At 36.0% G+C, this 19,506-nt stretch overlaps 1 protein-coding gene across 7 annotated transcripts in view; it reads right to left on the bottom strand.

Annotated features, from left to right (window-relative positions):
* AKAP9 (A-kinase anchoring protein 9) overlaps window positions 1-19,506 on the bottom strand; it is a 121,387-nt gene that overhangs the window by 44,952 nt on the left and 56,929 nt on the right. For all 7 annotated transcript variants that reach the window (XR_012585471.1, XM_074574647.1, XM_074574649.1 and 4 more), the window contains 11 exons: window positions 19,275-19,413; window positions 18,726-18,847; window positions 16,702-16,807; window positions 16,067-16,265; window positions 13,826-13,922; window positions 12,859-12,951; window positions 11,062-11,433; window positions 9,871-10,095; window positions 8,052-8,192; window positions 7,400-7,503; window positions 6,375-6,580 (listed from right to left, as the gene is read on the bottom strand). Coding sequence is in view for 6 of the 7 variants with exons in the window: in XM_074574647.1 (XP_074430748.1) it covers window positions 6,375-6,580; window positions 7,400-7,503; window positions 8,052-8,192; window positions 9,871-10,095; window positions 11,062-11,433; window positions 12,859-12,951; window positions 13,826-13,922; window positions 16,067-16,265; window positions 16,702-16,807; window positions 18,726-18,847; window positions 19,275-19,413 (1,804 nt within the window). In the remaining variant the exon portion in view is untranslated. The remainder of the gene's footprint in view (window positions 1-6,374; window positions 6,581-7,399; window positions 7,504-8,051; window positions 8,193-9,870; window positions 10,096-11,061; window positions 11,434-12,858; window positions 12,952-13,825; window positions 13,923-16,066; window positions 16,266-16,701; window positions 16,808-18,725; window positions 18,848-19,274; window positions 19,414-19,506) is intronic.

Here is a 19,506-nt window from a genome sequence, read left to right as displayed (position 1 = left end):
GTGTGATTTTTTGTTTGTGATTTTTTTTTAAAACAATTAGACATTGTTTTTGCTTAAGGTTTTCTCAAAAAAAACCCCTTACTTTGGGGAAATAGCAGTATGACCAAGTGAATTAAGAATAGTCAATGCCTGTTGAGCAATAAAGTTGCAGTACTGGGTTATCTTTGAATTCAAGTTCCTGGTTACTCCATGAATTGTGACTGCTGAACTGGAACAGTTTGTTTAGTTACAGAAATTGAAATGAAATGATACAAGGTCAATTTTACAAATTGCCTTTAAAAAAGCAGTTAGTACTCTTGTTGGATACAATTTCCTTATACTTGCTCTTGCCTCTTAACCACGTATGCAAATAACATTGGAAATACGAGTCCTCTTAGTGATGCTGTTTGAAGCTAGCAAGAAAGTCAGATTCTAGTTTTCAGATTTGTTTTTAGTTTGTTTTTTTTTTTTTTAACTTGAAACATGATTAACCACCTAGTTTACTTACTATACTCTTATACCTGCAAACATTCTGATAATATCTACACATTTATTTCATTATGGATGCAGCTGTATATACGACCCATATGAAACAACCTAATCTACGATTTTAGTTTAGAAAGGTTTTGTTTACTTTTATCTTGTAATTGCTAATATTTTTTAAATGGAGATGTATTTAGTAATTTTTTTCTTCTAGTTATATAAGACTACTGTTTCATATCTCCTTTTAGATATGTGGGACATAATGTTACAAAATCTTTTCACACTCCAAAGGGAAAAAACAGAAGCACACTATATGCATGAATGGAATGAATAACCAGACAAACAGAATATACATTCGCATGGCACCTTTCATCTACACAGGATTTCAAAGCACTTTCCAATACTGCACTTCAGAACTTCAGTCAAAACCTACTGCAGAGGAGTCACCCTAGCAGTGGCCGGCGGTCCTTTACTGCCAGCACACTAAATTTTTGCAATGGGTTTATACAGCATAAAGGCTTTCCCCATCCTTATAATCCACCCCCCTGCAGTGTAAGGCGGTCTGCAAAATGAACAATTTAATGTTTTATTCAATAACATTCTGATTTCTCACCACCCAAATTTGGCTTGGCTCTGGGTGTCTCAAAATACCAATAGCGATGCAGAAGCTTTAATATCCTCACAGCAGAAAGGACCTTCATTTAAGATGGACACCCAGCAGCATAAGTATTTCCAAATGCTGTGCCAAAGTATTGGTTAAACACTGGGTCGAAGGAAAACATATTCCCTACTGAGCCACCGACACACTTACTGCAGCACCTGATGCTCTTTGGAGGCCACCCATCTTAAGTACTGACCAGGTAAGACCCTGCTTAGCTTCAGAGATCTCACAAAATAAAAGCCCACAGTACAGTAGCACAGCTATAAACAAGATAAAACAATGACATATTAGTTATTGCACAATCTAATCCTTTCTTGATGGAGCACAAATTATCTATGTAATGTTCCCGTTTCTCCCTCTTGGGCTTAGCCCATGATTCATGTCCTATAACCCTTATATTTTAGTAAATTATTTACTTGAGAGGTACAGCTGAATTGTGCAATGAGTGTATGCCAAATACAAAAATAAACATTATACAAAATTACTGGAGAAATGTGCAGCCTGTTGCAAAATCATCTGAACTTCCGGCTGTCTGGAAACTTTTAGAGAAAAACTTAAAAACACTGATCGCTGCTCAGCATGTAATCTTTTAAAAGGCAGGCCCGGAACATGTCTCTTACATTAACATATCACTAATATTATTACTTTTTCTTGCAAGTGACCAGAACAGTACAATTTGGCCTCCAAGAACTCATGACAAGACTTTAAATTCGCATTTTGCTTATGTCAATTCTTTTGGAATTTGCTTCCATTTCTGAATAAATACAAAATAAATCAATGTTAAAATATAATTTTTTTATATGAAAAATCTCAGAACAAAACATCATAATTTACCTGAAATATAACTATAAAAAAAAATGAGGAAATAAAAAGAGCTGTCATCTAAAGTATAATTTGGCATGCGGAAACTTTACTACTCTCAAACATAAAAAAGGAAATCTAAAAAGTATCAAATGCCCACAAAACCTGTAATAATTATGTTTATACGGTAGGGCTGGCAACTCAAGGAGAAAAAACAATGGCAAATGATAAATGTAGATGCCCATATTATAATTTCTACAAAGTGGCATTTAAGAACAGGAGTTCACGTTAAATGTCTTCCTAACTGCAAAGTGAAAATCTCCGTATCTTTTTCCCCTGAAAATGGTTTTAGTACAGCATCTTTCCAGAAGATTTTCAGTGGTGGAAGCAAGAAGCAGATATGTCAAGTCTCATTAACCGCCCCCCCGGCAGCTAAATCCCTAACCCCCTTTTACTAATCCTTATAATGCTGTTCAACCTCCCACCACAGCAGAACTAAAACCAAATTCTCTGTCCCCCAATTTTCTTTTTCAGCTAACACAAAATAATAAATAGAATATAACCGGCCCAAATAAAAATGTCTTCTCCTTGTGTAAACTCTCTGCTTGTAACAAAAAACCCGACAAACCAGCAAAGGTTCATATTGTTTCCTTCGTCACAAAGCTTGCAGTTCAGCACGTCAGATGTCATGGCCCACTAAATCTTAAGAAAAGTGCTTAATTTTACAGTCCTTACTCAGAAGTTTCAGATACAGAAATTGTTCATGAGCTGCCAACTGACATTTACGAAGCAATACATATTTTGCATCATGTAGCGCCAGTATCTCAGCTTACTCCTGGGATTCCACTGAAGAATTAAGGTTAGGGGTTAACAAGCTTAAAACAAACAAAAGAAAAATACCAGTTTTGTGGCGGTTAAGTGTAGAAAGCTATTTACTACTTTATTCCTGGTACAGTGTTTGGAGACAAGTAGCTCAGAAAGTAGGTAAAAGGGTTTAATGCCCAAGGAATGCCATAACCGCTTAGGCTTCTCCGGAGCAACCTGCATTACTGCAGTCCCTCGATCCAAGGTACAACTCCCATCTGAGGGAGGAGAGCAGCAAAGCCTGCTGGCTCTGCCACGATGAGTCCCGGCCCAAATCTCCAGATGTAATTAACTCATCAGATTACTTTGCACAAATGCTGTTCGCTTCCAACGATATGTTTTATGACTGAAAGTTGAACTTTACTCGCTCTGCTAGAAATAAAATCCTGTGCTAGCCAATAACCTAGGCAAGGTTCCAGACAAACCTCCATATACTCTATAAATCAGGTTGTGGTTATAAGTATGTGACCTTAATGATTTAGCTTTGTAAAATGCTGACACTCAGTAAAAACAGTAAGCTGAGTTTTGCTTGTCAATAAATATGGATTACATTCAGGAGCTCATCAAGAATTCACTGTATTAAACACATTATTTTTTCTATCTTCTTATTAGATTGGTACAAATTTATTCCTGTCTGTTTGGCTAGGTATTACAAAATGCAGTAACGTGCACAGGTTAAAATATAGTAGCGTCTACCTATTTCTTACTGCCAGAAAACAACAGGGAAAAATTTTAAAAGCTTATGTCCTCTCAGACCATTCAGTGGAAGTATAGGAAATGAATAACAGCAGTCCTGTGGCTGAAAACACTAATAGGATTTGTCATCTAATTCCATTTGAAGGAGGATCAAATGCTTCAGCTGACGAAACAGCCTGACTGCTACTATGGCTGGCTGACGCCAGTGGCAGAACTTTGTACACAGCAAGGATTCCGGTGTGTCATTTGGAAAGGAAGAAAAAGGGAGCTGTGAATACAATCTCAGAGGTACATTGCAAGCTATACATTCACCCGTTACAGCCACTGTAAGCTTGGGTCGTCTTTAATCCTCACTCTTTTCTTTGGTTTCTCCTCCTTTCATAATTATTTCTGAGTGTAAGGAAACATGTAAAAAAGAATACTGGAATAAACAACTGGTATGCGGGCAGCTGGAATGCCGCTCTATACGAAGGAGGGGCATTACAGTAACATAAATTGCTTTGCTACAGAACGGTGAAGCCTTACATGCCTCTTCAAAATAAGCTAATAGCAAACACAAGAGTTAAACCAGTCAACCTTGGTCACTAGCACAATGGAATAGAGCTGTCTTCTATTTAAGGGAGTACTCTTTCATCAGAAGACTTCACAAGAAATTAACAATACATTCCAATTACAGGGCCTGCTGTGCCTTTAGACAGCAGTATTATGAAAGCAAGGTGTAAGTCTATATTGCACCCACCCAAAAAAACAAATAAAGGAATTTTTGAAACTGTGTTTTTCTACATATATGTAACGCAAATAATCCATATTAAGGATTGTTAATGACAATAATTAGTGACAAATACAAGTATACACATTGCTGTGCAGGAGCGGGCAGAAAGCAAAGGCAGGTATTGTGCATTCTACATGCCCGTGCAGAGCAAGCGCCTATGAGAGCAGTGAAGGGCAACAATCACGTATGAGCACTTCGGACATACAGTTATGTATTTATTATCTGAGAAAAGGGAGCAATATTCTCAGCAAATGAGAATGAGGGAGAAAAGGAACAGGCATGACAGAACTACGAACGAGGTGCAGCGAATGCAGTAAGTAACACCACAACACACGTAACTGCGCCAATGTGTGGTCACTGCCTTCCTAACCAGAACACAAGTTTATTTCTTTGGGCAATCAATTTGGGTGAAAATCCCAAGGGTTTTTGCACACCTCAGAATATCCAATGAGAATACGAAGAATACCAAAAAGATTATTAATAAACTGCTGATTTTAATAAAGAAAACTTATTTAAAATGCAGTTTACATAAAATTTAAGACTACCTGAGAATACAAAAGGAAGTGGTGGTAAACTTTGAGCCTGGTCACTGCTCCTTTTACCATTTGGCTCGGAAACTGTGTGGAAAATAGTTGCCAGTGGTTGAAGATACTTTTAACTGTTTTAATGTACGCAAACTCTATTCATTTCCCACCCCAAAGAAAAGCACAAGAATACTTCGTTTTGAAAGAAGTGATTCCTTTAATTACAGTAGCAGATGTTCTCAATCTTTAAGGTCTCCTGGACAAGTATCAAAAATTAAGGCCAGAAGTTTAGTTATCCAATCTAAAATTTAGAGACAAAGGCAAAGCCTCAAAAGCCTCAGTTTTCAAAAAATAATTTTCCTCACAATTAAATACAGTGAAATGTGCAAAACACAAACATTAGGAGGTTTTTTTAATGAAACAGCAGTACAAGCATAAAGTGCTGTTAACTTGAAGAATTCAAGAATTCTTAGATTGCCGCTGTACACATTTTGTCGCAAACAACCTTCTGAGTAATCAACTGAGAGAGATGTCACTGTGCTACAAAGTCATACATCCTTTCTTAATTTGCTCCAAGGCTTATTGTGACCTATATTTATAGCCAGAGTGAATAAATAATATTTAATAATCTACAATTTGAATGGAACAGGTAAAGTTCATTTACCATTTGTATTATTACTCTGTAGTAGATGCTTTCTTAACTTAAATGTAGCATTTGACTTCCAGGTCTTTTTCTCATTCACGGTAGTTAAAATTCCAGCCAAATCCAGATGTATAATGTGTTTCAGGCTGATCTGTTGTACATTGCCTCCTCCTAAGATCCAGGATGAACGCACACAACCTTAACGGCCCTAAATGGCAATATGATAGCATCCCTGTTCTTGCCCAAAAGAGAAATGGACAGAAACTATCCTAGTACAATCACAAGAAATTACACAGAGTCTGGGAGAGTTCTTAAGACACTGGTAAGCAATTACCTGCAACATTAAAATGCTCCTTTAGGCTTGTGCCAACTAGCACTCCTCCAAACAGCTGATGGGCAAGTCTTGGCAGTTAGAAAGTTCCTGGAATGGTTTCCAAAAGGCTATTTGCATGCAACCACCCTCTTTAGGAGGCTAAGGAAGTCCACAAGCATATATATACAGGCTGTCCCATAACGGATGGCCTCAGTGACCAGTAACATCCCTACATACCACTGGTAGAGATACAGCCTTTGACGCTATTTCCTGTCCCCCATACATAGAGAGGAAGGTGTAAAGTTGGTGCAAGATGCCATGGAGCTATGTTTCATTCCCTTTCTCTTTGCCTTCTTCAACAGGAACATATTTATTTTTGTATTTATCAAACACTTCCCCATTCTGCTGCAGGCTTTGCAACAGGACCCTAGATATGAGTCGTAACTGGCTTGAGGCATGACCCAGACAACTCCTGAAATGTCACTTAAGTAAAGAGGTCACGTGCATTCAAGTGACAAATAGCTTTTTTAAAAAAAGTTTATTTTCTATTAAAAACTTCAAAACTAAGGTTATTTAAATATATAATAGAAGTATGCAAATGCTACTTGTTATGAAACAGAAAACCATACAAGCAGTACCTTTTTCATATCCCACATGGATACAGGGTTTTACTGACTCCTCTGTTTCTGTGTCCCATCCAGCTGGTTTGGAAGGCTGGACTTTCCCAGTCCGATCCAGTAACCCAAGAACATGGCGACCAATTGTCTCCTCCATGGCCACAGTCGTCTTCACAACTTCTAAAAGAATCTTCATGAGTTTCTCATTAGCCTTCTGAAAAACATGCCTGCAGGCCAGAAACTGATCAGTCCTTTGATTTTCCCCTGCTTTCAAAGTGGCTTTTACCCCTTATACATCCTTGCAACCCGGAAAAATTAACAGTTGAAGCAGTAAAATTAAGATTTCTTTTTCAAGACTAAACCCCACATCATATAATAAGTATTACCATATATAACTATTAATATCAATATATATGCAACTATACAATAAAAAACTATAGATATTAAAATATAATCATAAATATTAAAAGCACAATTGTCTTAAAAGTCATTCTTTTTACAAAATATGTAAAAAGTCAAACTATTTAGCAACATTTGTACTTTTTTCTTGATATTTTATCTACTTACACTTTTAAAAAAGAGGTCTACATTTGCCTGGTATTCATTTTAAGCTCACTCTTTTCTCAAAGTTACAATTAAAAAGATTGTTCCTCTGCACAGATCAAAAAAAGTTATGGAATAGTCAAAAAGTACTATCAAATACAAAAATTATATTCATATAAACTTATTTCACATACATACATACAATGTGTATACAAATACATGTGTATAAATGATGTATATGATTTTATGTCCGTGTAATATGAAAGATACAGTAAAATAGGCTAAGATTTGTCCCATCCTCTATGCTGTTACATTGGTAGGCTTTATAAAAAAAAACCACCTTGCTTAATCTAAAGTATGTATACTTAGAAATATGGTTACCTAGAATAAAATTGCCATTATCGTCAGTCAGAATAAAGCTTATAAATACTATTAATTTAACAACAAGAACATGATTCTCAAATTTTTTTAAATAATAGTGTTTTTTAAACAGTTCTGAGCACCTTTCTTTGGAAAGAAGAGCGGAAGATATTTCATCAGGTTTTCTTCCTCCATCTTCATCCTCAAAGATCTGCTCTCTCACATCATTTTGGTTTTCAGTTTCATCCTGAGTAAGTTTTTCCAGAGGGAGAGAAGACAAAAAGAACAGAAATCCTGTCATGCCAGAATCAACATATTCTTCTTACACACAGTAGAATATGAAATTTAAAACCTAAATTAGTCGTGTTTTGTTAATAAAACTGCACCAAATTACAAATCACGAACTACTCTTCCTACATGGAAAAATTAACTAAAACATAAATAAAAACAAAACAGGAAATCCAAGACAGGACCAATTAGAAAGAACTTTGTTACGCTGATTAAGCAATCCTTGTACTTTCTGTTGGTGTTGCTATAGCAATATGAAAATGTGAGTTTACCTGAGCAAATAGCTACAGTAATAATCCCCACCCTCAAGCTATTAAACTAGCTTCTGCTTACCTGAAGTAAAAAAGACTGTCTACCAGTATCACCTCTTGATTCTTAAATCTGCTCTGTTCAAGCAATACTCAACATCTTTTTGGAAAATATATTACATAAAAACAGTAGCAGCAAAACCAAATCTTACAGGTTTTACATGCCACAGCTGCCAAGAAAGTCAAAGTCCATATTTACCTCTGTTTGCGTGCTGCTGTTTTGTAGCTCACAAATCAGCCTCTCTTTCCGTGAAACAGAATGTTGTTTTAATGATTCCAGTTCTTCTAAAAGCATTCTCTCTCTCTCTGCAACCAGGCTGTCATTCTCCATCGAGACACGCTAAGAAAGAAGCGTTACAGAGGCACACACAACTTTTTAAGCTTCTGAGTATCAGTGAGTCCTGTCACTTCCAATTTTTTACATATTTTGCACAATGAAATTTCAGTCCACTTCCTTAAATGTTACAGAGAAATTGAAAGCTTTCTAGAATGGAATATAGCTAACAAATACTTTTGGTATCTTACACCTTCTTTAAGATTTTCATACAATTTGTATGTTCTTTCTGAAACACTGGTCACAATGGAAATTGGAAAGTTAATTTCTAAATATCACATGTTTTAGTACATGTTTTGTACAAGAAAAAAGATGAAAATAAGTTATTTTTATAAAAAGCCTACGCACACTCGCTTTTAGAAGAGCTAGAAGTGTTCATGGCTTAAACACGATGCATACGTTCCTATGCGGTTCTTATGGATAAACATCCTTGGCGTTAAAAAACGGAGAAAAGCCAGCAGCGTAAGTCCTACTTAATTTTTTTCATCAGTTTCAGGAATTTGAACCCCTGATGAAAGATGCAGTTGCAAACTGACAAAGAGGTAAAAGGAGAAAGGACGTATATATTGAAAGGAAAGATTACCAGGATAAATGATAGAAGGACACCTACAAAGCAGCAAGGAGAAACAGACACCTGAGATTGCTGGGAATGACACCTAGCACACAAGTGACTGGCTCTCTAGGTTCCCCAGCTTCTTGAGCCCAAACTTAAACAGAATAGAACCAGGTTTGGATAAAGTCTGAAGGAACCTAAAGCTTCACTCCACAGTGAAATCAAAGAATTTTAGATTTCACTGATTACTCTTGCCACGTGCATTTCTGTAACGTTACATTGTTGAAATTAAATCAGAGCAAGACAAATTCTTCTGGATTCTGTTTACTTCATCTTTCAAGGGAAAGAATCCTTGAAGACAAGTCTATAAATTACATTATTTTTGAAGACTTAATTATTAAGATAAATTAATGAGTTTCATTAGCATCTATACTATAGGCTTTGAAGAGATGCAGAGTGATAGCAAGATAAGTTTAAAAAGGCAAAGAAACAGTCATGTTTCCCACCAAACCCCATAGACTTTGTTTCATTTTAACAGTCAGTAAGGACTTAATCTCCCATGATTTTAAAAAAAAAAAAAAAAAAAAAAAAAAAAAAAAAAATGGCCAAAGCTCAATACTGTTTGAGTTCGGACCTCAAGGGGGGATGAAGATAAATGTATATAGTATTCCATATAAATTAAGAATAAATTCTATAAGAATTAATTAAGAATAAATTCTATAGTATTTCTAGCCATGGCTGGTGGCTTCATTGATGTAAATGGATGCCAGCCTGCATCCTGCAGAGGGCCATGGATCTGGAAGGTGGTATGGTTTGCAGTGCATCTGCACTCACTCTGCTGGCTGCTGTGCAGCACTGCAGGCTTTCTCAAGGTTTACAGAAGTCTAAATTGATACGTCACTGACCGAGCTTTGATTAAAGAAATACGCGTTTTATACATATATGTGTGTTTGTATATACACACACACAAATAGGTAAGTGTGTGTGTGTGCATGTGTGTGTATACATGCATATAGTAAATAAGTGCGTGTCTCAATATATATAGAGATACAAGAATAAACAAACATAAATCTGCCTGGTGATGTCCCATTGTTTACCCATGTTAACTCATTGAGTAAAAACCCATATTACCTCAGCTAATTGCACTTTAAGACTCTCAAGCTCTGCTAAGAGTTGCTCTTGATTTTCTTTTTGCCGTTCCATTTGCTGCATGTGCCCTTGTCTCAATAATTCCGTTGCCTGCTGGTGTTCCTGATATTGCCGTACTAGCTCCTGTCGCATGTCTTCCAAACGTTCCTCATATAACAACAGCTGACTTGATGTTTCTGTGTCTGATGCTGTCAGCTCACTGTAGCGCTGAAACATTGGAACTATTTTAGCATTTTATGTTCAAGGACAGTTTCTAGTAAATACTTAAATAAATTTTAGGAAATACTTTCACAATTAAAGCAGCTATCACGAAAGCATTATCTTGTTGCCTGCTTCTTGGAAGGTCCAGCCTTACAATTACTCTCCATTCAGAAGACAAGTTTTTTAACAGTGAACAGTGCTAACTGTTATGTTTTTTAGCTGGCAGGGGTCTCAACAGAAAATGCAGTGGCAGACATACATGTGTGTGAACAACATCAGAAGTTTGAGAGGGCAGTATCATACAAAATAAGAATATTAGTTTATTCACTATCAAGATAATGCAAAATTAGAATATTTAACTGTTACACAAATTTGAAAGTTATTTTTGTTTCAACTAGTGCCAAATTTAATTAAAAAAAATAAACAGGATGAAACTATGGAGTCAAAATTTATGACTGTTTTTAACCATATTTATTCCACACCTTAATTCCCATGCTGTGTTTGTGAAATGCTAAATATATACTTCACATGTTACAATAAAGGGTATCAGCTGATATCCCTTATCACAAGGGACTCAAACTCTTTAAACACTATTTTTAATCTGTTCCTTGTATAAAGACTAGAATATAACCTAGCTTACAAAAAGTCTTTATACAATTTATTGCCTGCAATACCATTTTATCCGTGAAATGGAATAATCTATTTTCATGTAACCGGTGTCATATTCCTTTCCTTACCTACAGTCAGGTAGAACATAGGGAAGAAGGATAGATAATTTAGGTCTAAAGTTGTCACCCCTTTGAAAGGGAAAAAGGGAAATGTTTAATTGGAATTTTCATCTTAATTTCTTTGTTTGCAGTTTTCTCATTAAAATGAACTGTAAATCCATTGGAAAGATTATTCAGATATGGTTTTATACACTGCCAATATTTTTTTTTTTTTTTTTTTTTTTTTTTTTTTTTACACACTTACCGGTGTTTCTTCTGCTGTAAGCCCTTTGACATGGGAAAAAAGTTCTTCAGAAATCACTGATTCATGTGTGGTCTGTCCTAATACACTATCAGGCTTGCTATTAGAATGAAGCTGTTCTCCAAGTGAGTTGATCTGATCAGACTCTTCATTGAGTTCCTTGCAAAGTGATTTCAATTCTTCTTCATGCTTACTGCCTTTTTCTGTTGCTTTTCTAAGAGGGCCATCAACCTCTTCTTCACCACATTGCTTTTCAATTTCAAAGTCCATTCTCTGTTGATGTACGATCTGTGTTTGTGCTACTTCTTCCTTCTGCCTAGCAATTCTTGACAATTCAGTCTGTTTGGCAAATGCTACGCTCATTGACACAATTACCTGAAAAACAAGAAAAATCCGTATTAGTTTACACTTCACAGCATTTCCTGTTGCTAAAGAAATCTCATTGCTGATCATCAATAATATAAATAAATTACTAAAAGTTCTGAACTGTGATTTTTTTATTATTATTTTTTTACAGAGGAAAATAGAAAGGTAAAAGAACATAGACATCCTGCCAATCTCATCAACAGTCACATCTTAAAATACAGACATACTGTATTTAAGGTAGCTTAACTATGATGCTATTTTTTTAATTAAAATATATATTTAGTAAAGAATTACCTAGTTATTTTTAAAAAAGATTCTATAAGCTGACTTTAAAAAAGTCCTGCCATATTGACATAAAGGCAGCTGTGCTAAGCTTCCTCTAACCAAGCATCCTTTGTAAACGTTTCACTGACACGGAATTTTGGGCTGTATAAAGACAGCAGTGCCATGTGCTTAATACTCAGCACAGGTATTTTACTTAACCAGAACAAATACAGGCATTTACAGCATAAGCTACAAAAAGCATGAAAAAACAGTATGATAAATACAGAAATGTTACACTTGAAAAGAAAACACCTAGCTAGCCAACCGTGTACTTTGCTTTCCCATAAAGAAGGGTTTTCTTGGCAGCAGCAGAGAGAAACAGAACTTTTACTCCAGAAACATGGATTACTGAAAGGAATGTCATCATCCTGTGCTGGCTATAACATTCTTCTTAACTCTGACTGTAAACCTTTTTAAGAAGTATTCCTTTTTTTTTTTTAAATTCTTTTAAGTTTTTAATTTCTGTTAATTAATTTTTTATTTATGCCACGATATAATGAAAGCAGAGATAATTTTTCATTCTGCAAAGAAGCGAAAAATTTGTTGGAATTCAAAAAGTAAGCAAATCCACAAAGAATTTAATATACTTTACCTATAAAATTTTAATTTTACTTCTCATGTTTTAGAGAAAGTCACCAGATCCAAATAAAACTATGCATTTTACACAGTGTATTAAAATGCACAATAAATATGATCAGAAAATAGTGTGAAACAGATAAGTGCAAAATCTTTTGAACTGACCAGCTGTTAAACCTAAAGTGGCAAGAAATCCACTCTCTAAGCCTACGGATTTTCTAAATAAATTCTTGTGTCAAATATGGTTGCAAGTTATCAATTTTCTTTGAAGTTTTTAAGCAAAACACCCTTTCCCCCCCCTTCATGAACATGTTATGTTAGGAATAGGAGAGACAACTAAAAAAACCCAAAACATTTCAGATTTTTTTTCTTTTAAGACTTTCCCCTTTCAGAACCAGAATGAAACAATTGCTTGTAAATAAATCAAACAAAACTTAGCATACGCCATTGCAACTGTCTGAATTGTCAAAAAAGGCAAATGAAAGTGACAGTATTTTTAAAACATATTTTGAAGTAACAAAATAAAAATAATACCTTTGCTATTTCTTCTTCTAATCTTTCTTGGTACTGTTTTTCTAGCATTTGAACAACATCCAGATCATTCTGCATTTCAATTTCACCAGCAACCTGTAAGAAAACCATGAAATCTCAGATCATACATTTGTCGTTTTATTTCATTAATTTAAAAAGTTTCAATCTGACTGAGATTTTTTTTTCCTCGATTAGGTTACCTTCATTTCATGCAAACCACATAATTTTGTACGACAACATAAAAGAACTGGGTAAAGGACTTTGCCTTGTTTCCACTTCAAAATTAATTTTAAAAGTTGAATTTGCAACAGCTGTTCTTCCAGCACTATTTGAATTGTCAAATGCAGAGAAAAGAGATAAGAAAGCACAATCACAGTACAAAACAGCATTGCTATTTTTCAAAATGCAAAATTGTTAAGCCAGGTTTCCAGGAGGAGGAGGAGAGGAATGTATGGAGTCTTTTCCATTTGCATTTAATTTCTAAGATCTTTGGGGTTACATTTTCAAAATTTCTTCTAAACTGTGCTGTCTATACTTAAAAAGTACTAGGATTTCATGTAAATTGCTCTTCTCCCATAACTAGTGTTTAAAGAAAAGTCACACTATTTTAAAGACTCCTGAAGAAATCCCAGAATTTGAACCCTAATTTTTTTTCACCTTAGTAAGAAGCAGCCTAAACCAAATGTCTTGTTTCAGAGAAAAAATTAAAAAAAACCAAACCAAAACAAAAAAAGCCACCAAACCACAACCTATAAGCAAGCTTTATTGGTCATGATTTCCAGAAATGTTTTTCAGCAAAATTAAAATATTTTTCCTCTAACATGGACTGTCTAATAGTATAACATAGTATTAACATGATAATTACTTTACTACTACCAAATACTAGTCCATATTTCAATTTAATCTTAGAACCTAAAGCATCTGAATTGTATTGACCACATGTATATTCTCTGTCAACTGAGTTACATACTTCCAGTGCTTCATCTGTTCTTTGCTGATGAAGATTTTCACTGCACTTCACTTCCCTGAAGACTTCTTTTAGCTTTATTTGTGAATCTCTGGATACACTAAAAAAGAAAGAAGAGGGGGAAAATTAAAAAAAATGTCCAATATTTCAATATATCTTATTTTTCCTCTATTCAAATATGCATTATATGGATATATACAGACAAGATATATTTAAAGACCAGTAACTGCAAATATTTTCTTCAGAACACACATCTTTCCATGCCATGTTTCTTTTCTGATGTTGCAATAGGATATACAATCAGATGAAAACGTCCCCCCAGAATTCCTAAGCTTGGCCACAGCCATACTCCTACTTAGATGTTAGTTTAAAAGACGCAGCAACAAACCAGGTATGGAGACTGAGTATGCAACAGATCATTCAAAAGGTTACTGACTACGCCATTAAAAGACACTTATCTTCAAGCTTGAGATGTAATGATACAGATCTCCGTACTAGGTTATTAGAAACCAATTTATGTACTGATCTATGAACTTTTCCTGTAAAACTCCAGTTTCATTTTAATGTTTAAAACCTGAACTTCAGGAATGAAAGCTAAGAGAATGCAGATCTTCATAGGAAATTTTTTCCTCTACTTTGTTAGCTTATAAATACCAATAATAGCTCTAAATGCTCATTAAAACAGACGTAAAATGAGTTTTGAGTATTTTAGGTGAATAGTTATCATGGATGAAATCAGAACACTAACTACTCATTTAAAAAATAATTTAGAAATCATATATGAATATATATAACTTGTCCTGGCCAACACACATATAGCATATAGCAGTATACAGTTTCACAAAATTCATTTTGAAAATGCTTGTGACTTGTATTTTTTTTTAAAGGATTAAGAAGTAATTGATTAAGAAGCCATACAGTCCCTTAAAATCGAGCTCAGGCTAATAAATGCGTCTAAAACTGCAATGTCAGTCTTACAGGTGCAAAAACATTTTCAGAATTTGGACCTCTTCTCACCTTAAAACAAGTATATACAAGTATTAATTCATATGAGTAAAAAAAATCGGTTATTTTATTTGCCACTTGCAAGACTAGAAAAATATTTGAAGGAATGAACGGAAAACTGTTTAAAAGTCAGAAAAACACAGATGGCGAAGAAAAGGCTGTGATCAAACAATAAGGGAAAACCAGCTCTTTGGGTTCTGATTAGTCATGGTTGAAGGAAAACACTTTTATCTTCATTTCTCTTAACATCTAAGGATTAATCCTACACAGTCCTTTTGCTTTTTAAGAGAGTACTGTGGTAAGTATATAAAATATTTAACAATTTCTAGAAACATCTAGACAGCTTTCCCTGCTTCTTAGTAGCATCTCCTATTGCCACTGTGTCTACCCATTTCCCTTTTACAGTTGGGCACTGGTCTGACTAACAAACCCTCAGAGTTCTCTCTCACACAAGGGAGATTCAGATAAAATAAAAATGCAGAGAAACCAACTGATTTGTAGTACAGTAAATGAAACAAAAGGAAGGAATACAAGGGTCAAAAAGAGAAAACAGGAAACCAGAGACGACCCTGAATACAGCACAATTAAAAGCATCCACCACTCCTTGAACACATCCAAGGAGACAGTGAAAGAATCAGGGAACAGAAGCAGGCTCCGCAATTGTCATGATTCCCCCAAGACACTTGCACCTCTTCCAGGTTTGGATGGCCACAATGGTCAGGGCCAGGAGGAGGCTGATGAGTATGTCCCATGGCTTGGAGACAGCCAGAATGTGTTAAGTGGACCTCAATTCTGCCCCAAACCTTATTGCTACATATCATTCTAGAAAATCATCAATTTCATGCAACTATGCTACATGAGATGTCTTTAGATGTAAAACACATTGCCTGGAGTTTCGAGAGTTAAGAGGTGCCTGTTGACTTCGAAGTTTTGAAATTACTGCTAAAAAGCTCATACATATGAAATGACAGTTATGCATTATTCCAATTCTCAAATCTTCCTCTATTAACTACAAAAATGTAATAAATTCTAGGTGCTGCACTACTTAGTTTGCAATGTTGATGTCATTTCTTCACAACACTCAACTCTTGAAGGAACGAAACAACATAAGGGTAATGTGTTCATAAAGAATTTCTCAAATTTTTAAGTAAAACACGTAGCTTTACATGAATGGTTATCTGAAACACTTCTTTTTGTACAAAAGTGCAAAGTTATAAGCATTAAAGAATGGATTAATACCTCATGTGATCAGAGGCTACCCCAGCACTCTGAAGCTTATCCTGCAGGTGGACAATCTCTGTAGTGTACCTCTCTTCGCTTTCTTTCAGTTGCTGCTGGAAATAGGACCTGAGGTGTTCCAGTTCTTGAGCATGCCTTTCTTCAAGTTGTGTTTTAAGGTTCCCTATCTCCTTCAAACAGTATTCTTGAATCTTAGGATCTATATGTAGGGTATTGGAAGGGCGAGGAGGGGGGAATAAATTACATTAGTATAAATTAACTCTCTCACAAGTTATTAGCAGTGATGGACTGAATAATTACTGTAGTTAAAAATTTCTTCTGATATCATATCAATTACTTTTCCATAACAAATAATTATAACTTAATCTTCCATTTTGCAAAACTAGATTTGATATGGGTAACGGAACTTTAACTGTGGAAAACTGAAAAAGACTAAACCAAAATTTTCACAGAATATAATTCCAAAATATTTCAGAGATTTAAGAAAATCAAGAGCATCATACTGCAAAATCTGCAAAAATCTCTTACATGCTTCAAGTTGCAGTAAGCTATGAAACAATTAAAAACTGAAGTCATTGCCTGGTCTCTCTCTCTTAATATACATACAGTAAAACCAGCACATGCATCTTTTTTACCCATTAGACCCTGTGAAGGGTTCTGGAAACATTCCTTTCTTGTTTCCAAATGGCTAGGTTCCTCTTCTTTCCTCTTTTCTAAAGAAGACAGCCATGGTTCTTTGACCTAAAAATAATCCAGTAAATACAAATAACAAGTTTGCCTAGCAATAATGCAAAAATATTAACTGTAACTACAAACATGTAAGAAAGATTGGTGGCCAATGTATAAGACAGTGTAACCAGTGTAACAGTGTGTTTCATTTTACAGCCTGAATGACCACGTATACATTAATAGCTAGTTGATCAGCCTGTCCGGGATGTCCACCGTAAATCTCAAACTCATCTCTCTGGATATGAACTGCTAAATCATAATTCCTCTAACTCCAGGAGCCCTATACTTCCTCTCCAAGAAAGAAAGGAAAACACTAATACTCTCCTCAGGCCCAAGATGCAGTTTTCACATACAAATATTTTTTTGTACATGTATATCCATCAATACACGTGACCTGCAACTGTTTCTAAACACAATTGGTTAGTGTACTCTATTTAATACATGGAAGTACCTAACTCCAAATTTACTGATAAAATTTGTCTTTAGGATCCCAGGCCCCTGAGATGAAGGTAGAAGTTTGGAGCAAGGAAGACAACCGTGGTGGAGGAGGATCAGGTCAGGGAACAAACTGGACATGAAAAATTTGGTGTGGGCTGATGGGATACACCAAGGAGTGCTGTAGGAGCTGGTCTATGTTATTGCAAGGCCATTCTCAATTATCTTTCAAGGGTCACAGTGATTGAGGGAGGTTTCTGAGGACTAGATAAAAGCACTCCTATCTTCAAGAAAAGAAAGAAGGAAGGTTTGAGGAACTACAGGCAAGTCAACCTCATTTTGATCTCTGGGAAGGTGATGTAGCAAATAATGCTGGAAACCATTTGCAAACACATGAATCCGAGAAGATACTCCACTTGGGAGTAGTCAGCATGGATTTATGAAGAGGAAATCATACCTGACCAACCTTTTGACACCGCCTCCCATTCCATGCCCACAGACAAACTGATGAAGAATGGGTATGGTGAGATCAATGCAAAACTGGCTGAACTGCTGGGCTCAAAAGGTTGTGATCAGTGGCACAAAGTCCAGTTGGAAGCCAATAACTAGTGGTGCACCTAATGGGTCATACCAGAGCCAATACTGGCTTTTCATTAATGTCCTGGATGATGGGACAAGAGTGCGCCCTCAGCAGGTGTGCAGACTCTACAAAAGTGGGAGGAGTGGTTGTTGCACCAGATGGTTGTGCTGCAACTGCCAAGTCCTGCAACCTAGAGAGGAACAGCCCTGTGCACCAGTACATGCAGAGGACTGACCAGCTGGAAAGCAGCTTTGCAGAAAAGGACCTGGAGGCCTTGGTGAAGGCACCTGCAGGCACCAAGCTGAACAGGAACCAGCAACATGCTACTATGACAAAAGTCTAACAGCCTCTTGGGCTGCATTAGGAAGAATGTTTGCCGTCAGGTTGAGGGAGGTGATCCTTCCTCTCTAGTCAGCACTGGTAAGACACATCCAGTGTTGGGTCCAGTGCTGCACTCCAAGTGCAAGAGAGAAATTGATATACTGGCATGAGTCCAGCCGAAAGGTTCCCAAAGGAGATGGGGGGCTTGGAGCATTTGGCTTACAAGGACAGGCTAAGAGAGGTGGGAATGTGTAATCTGAAGAAGACAGGGGTGCCCACCAGGCTTGTGGGGTTTCCATCCTTGGAGATTCAAAATTCAGCTGGACACAGTCCTGGGCAACCTCCTCTAGCTGACCCTGCTTTGTGCAAGGGGTTGGATTAGATGAACTCTAGAGATGCCTTCTAATCTCAGCCATCCCACGATTCTGTGACATGGGTAGCAGCTTTCTCATTTTATTAAATCATCACCTTGCTCTGCTATTCAAGCAGGATACACAAACACAATTTCAAACACATTCTTTGCTTATCCAGAGGGAATTCGTGCAACAGAGAAAATTCAAATGCTCATATACTCATATGCTATAAAAAGTTTACCTGTTTACAATCCTTCATTAGCTGTGTTTGAAGTGTTTTCAGCCTACTGTATTCTTCCATTATCTTGTGTAGAAGCGCATCCATACGTTCTTGCACAGCTAAATTACACAGATAACCAGGGACTTTAAAAAAAAAAAAGAAATCAAACATTTTACCAGAAATTTTAGAACAGTGAATTGTTCACAAGTTCTCCACTGAAGAATTATCTGATAAATATTACATAGTTATTGAAGCAAGTGAGGTCCCTTCCAAATTTTGCACGCATATATATATTTTTTTGGTCAAGCTGCTAGCTTCTTCTACAAAAGGAGGAGGGAAAAAACCAAACCAAACCAAAACACTTTTTTCACCAATTTCCACCATAATGAAGACAGCACAAGCAAATACTCATAATAAAAAATAAAGTGGTTCAGAACAGAGAGAAAATCTCTAAAGCAGCTATTTAGGCAGATTAATTAGCACCTGAACAAGAAATTGCACAATTGCTAGTCTGAAATACTTGAAATCAGTGGGGTTTTTTTAACCAGCATGATCGTACAATGTCATTACCTTGAGCTTGACTTCTGTGTATTGGTAATTCTACATTCAGTTTTTCTTGCACAGCAGCAGGTCTACGGAACATATCCTGTTCCATATCATCAGCTTCTACAGCAGCTGAAGAATGTTCATTCTGATTGTCACACAAAACCTGCAAAACAAATGAAACAAAGGAAAAAAGCAAATAATTTTTTATTAATTTATCAATCACAATTCACAAAGAAAACAAGAAAAACAGTGGCAG

Source organism: Larus michahellis, chromosome 2 (assembly GCF_964199755.1).
Source record: "Larus michahellis chromosome 2, bLarMic1.1, whole genome shotgun sequence".
In the NCBI taxonomy this organism is placed as follows: domain Eukaryota; kingdom Metazoa; phylum Chordata; class Aves; order Charadriiformes; family Laridae; genus Larus; species Larus michahellis.
The sequence above is the reverse complement of the archived record's forward strand: the minus strand, read 5'-3'. Positions and strand labels throughout refer to the sequence as shown.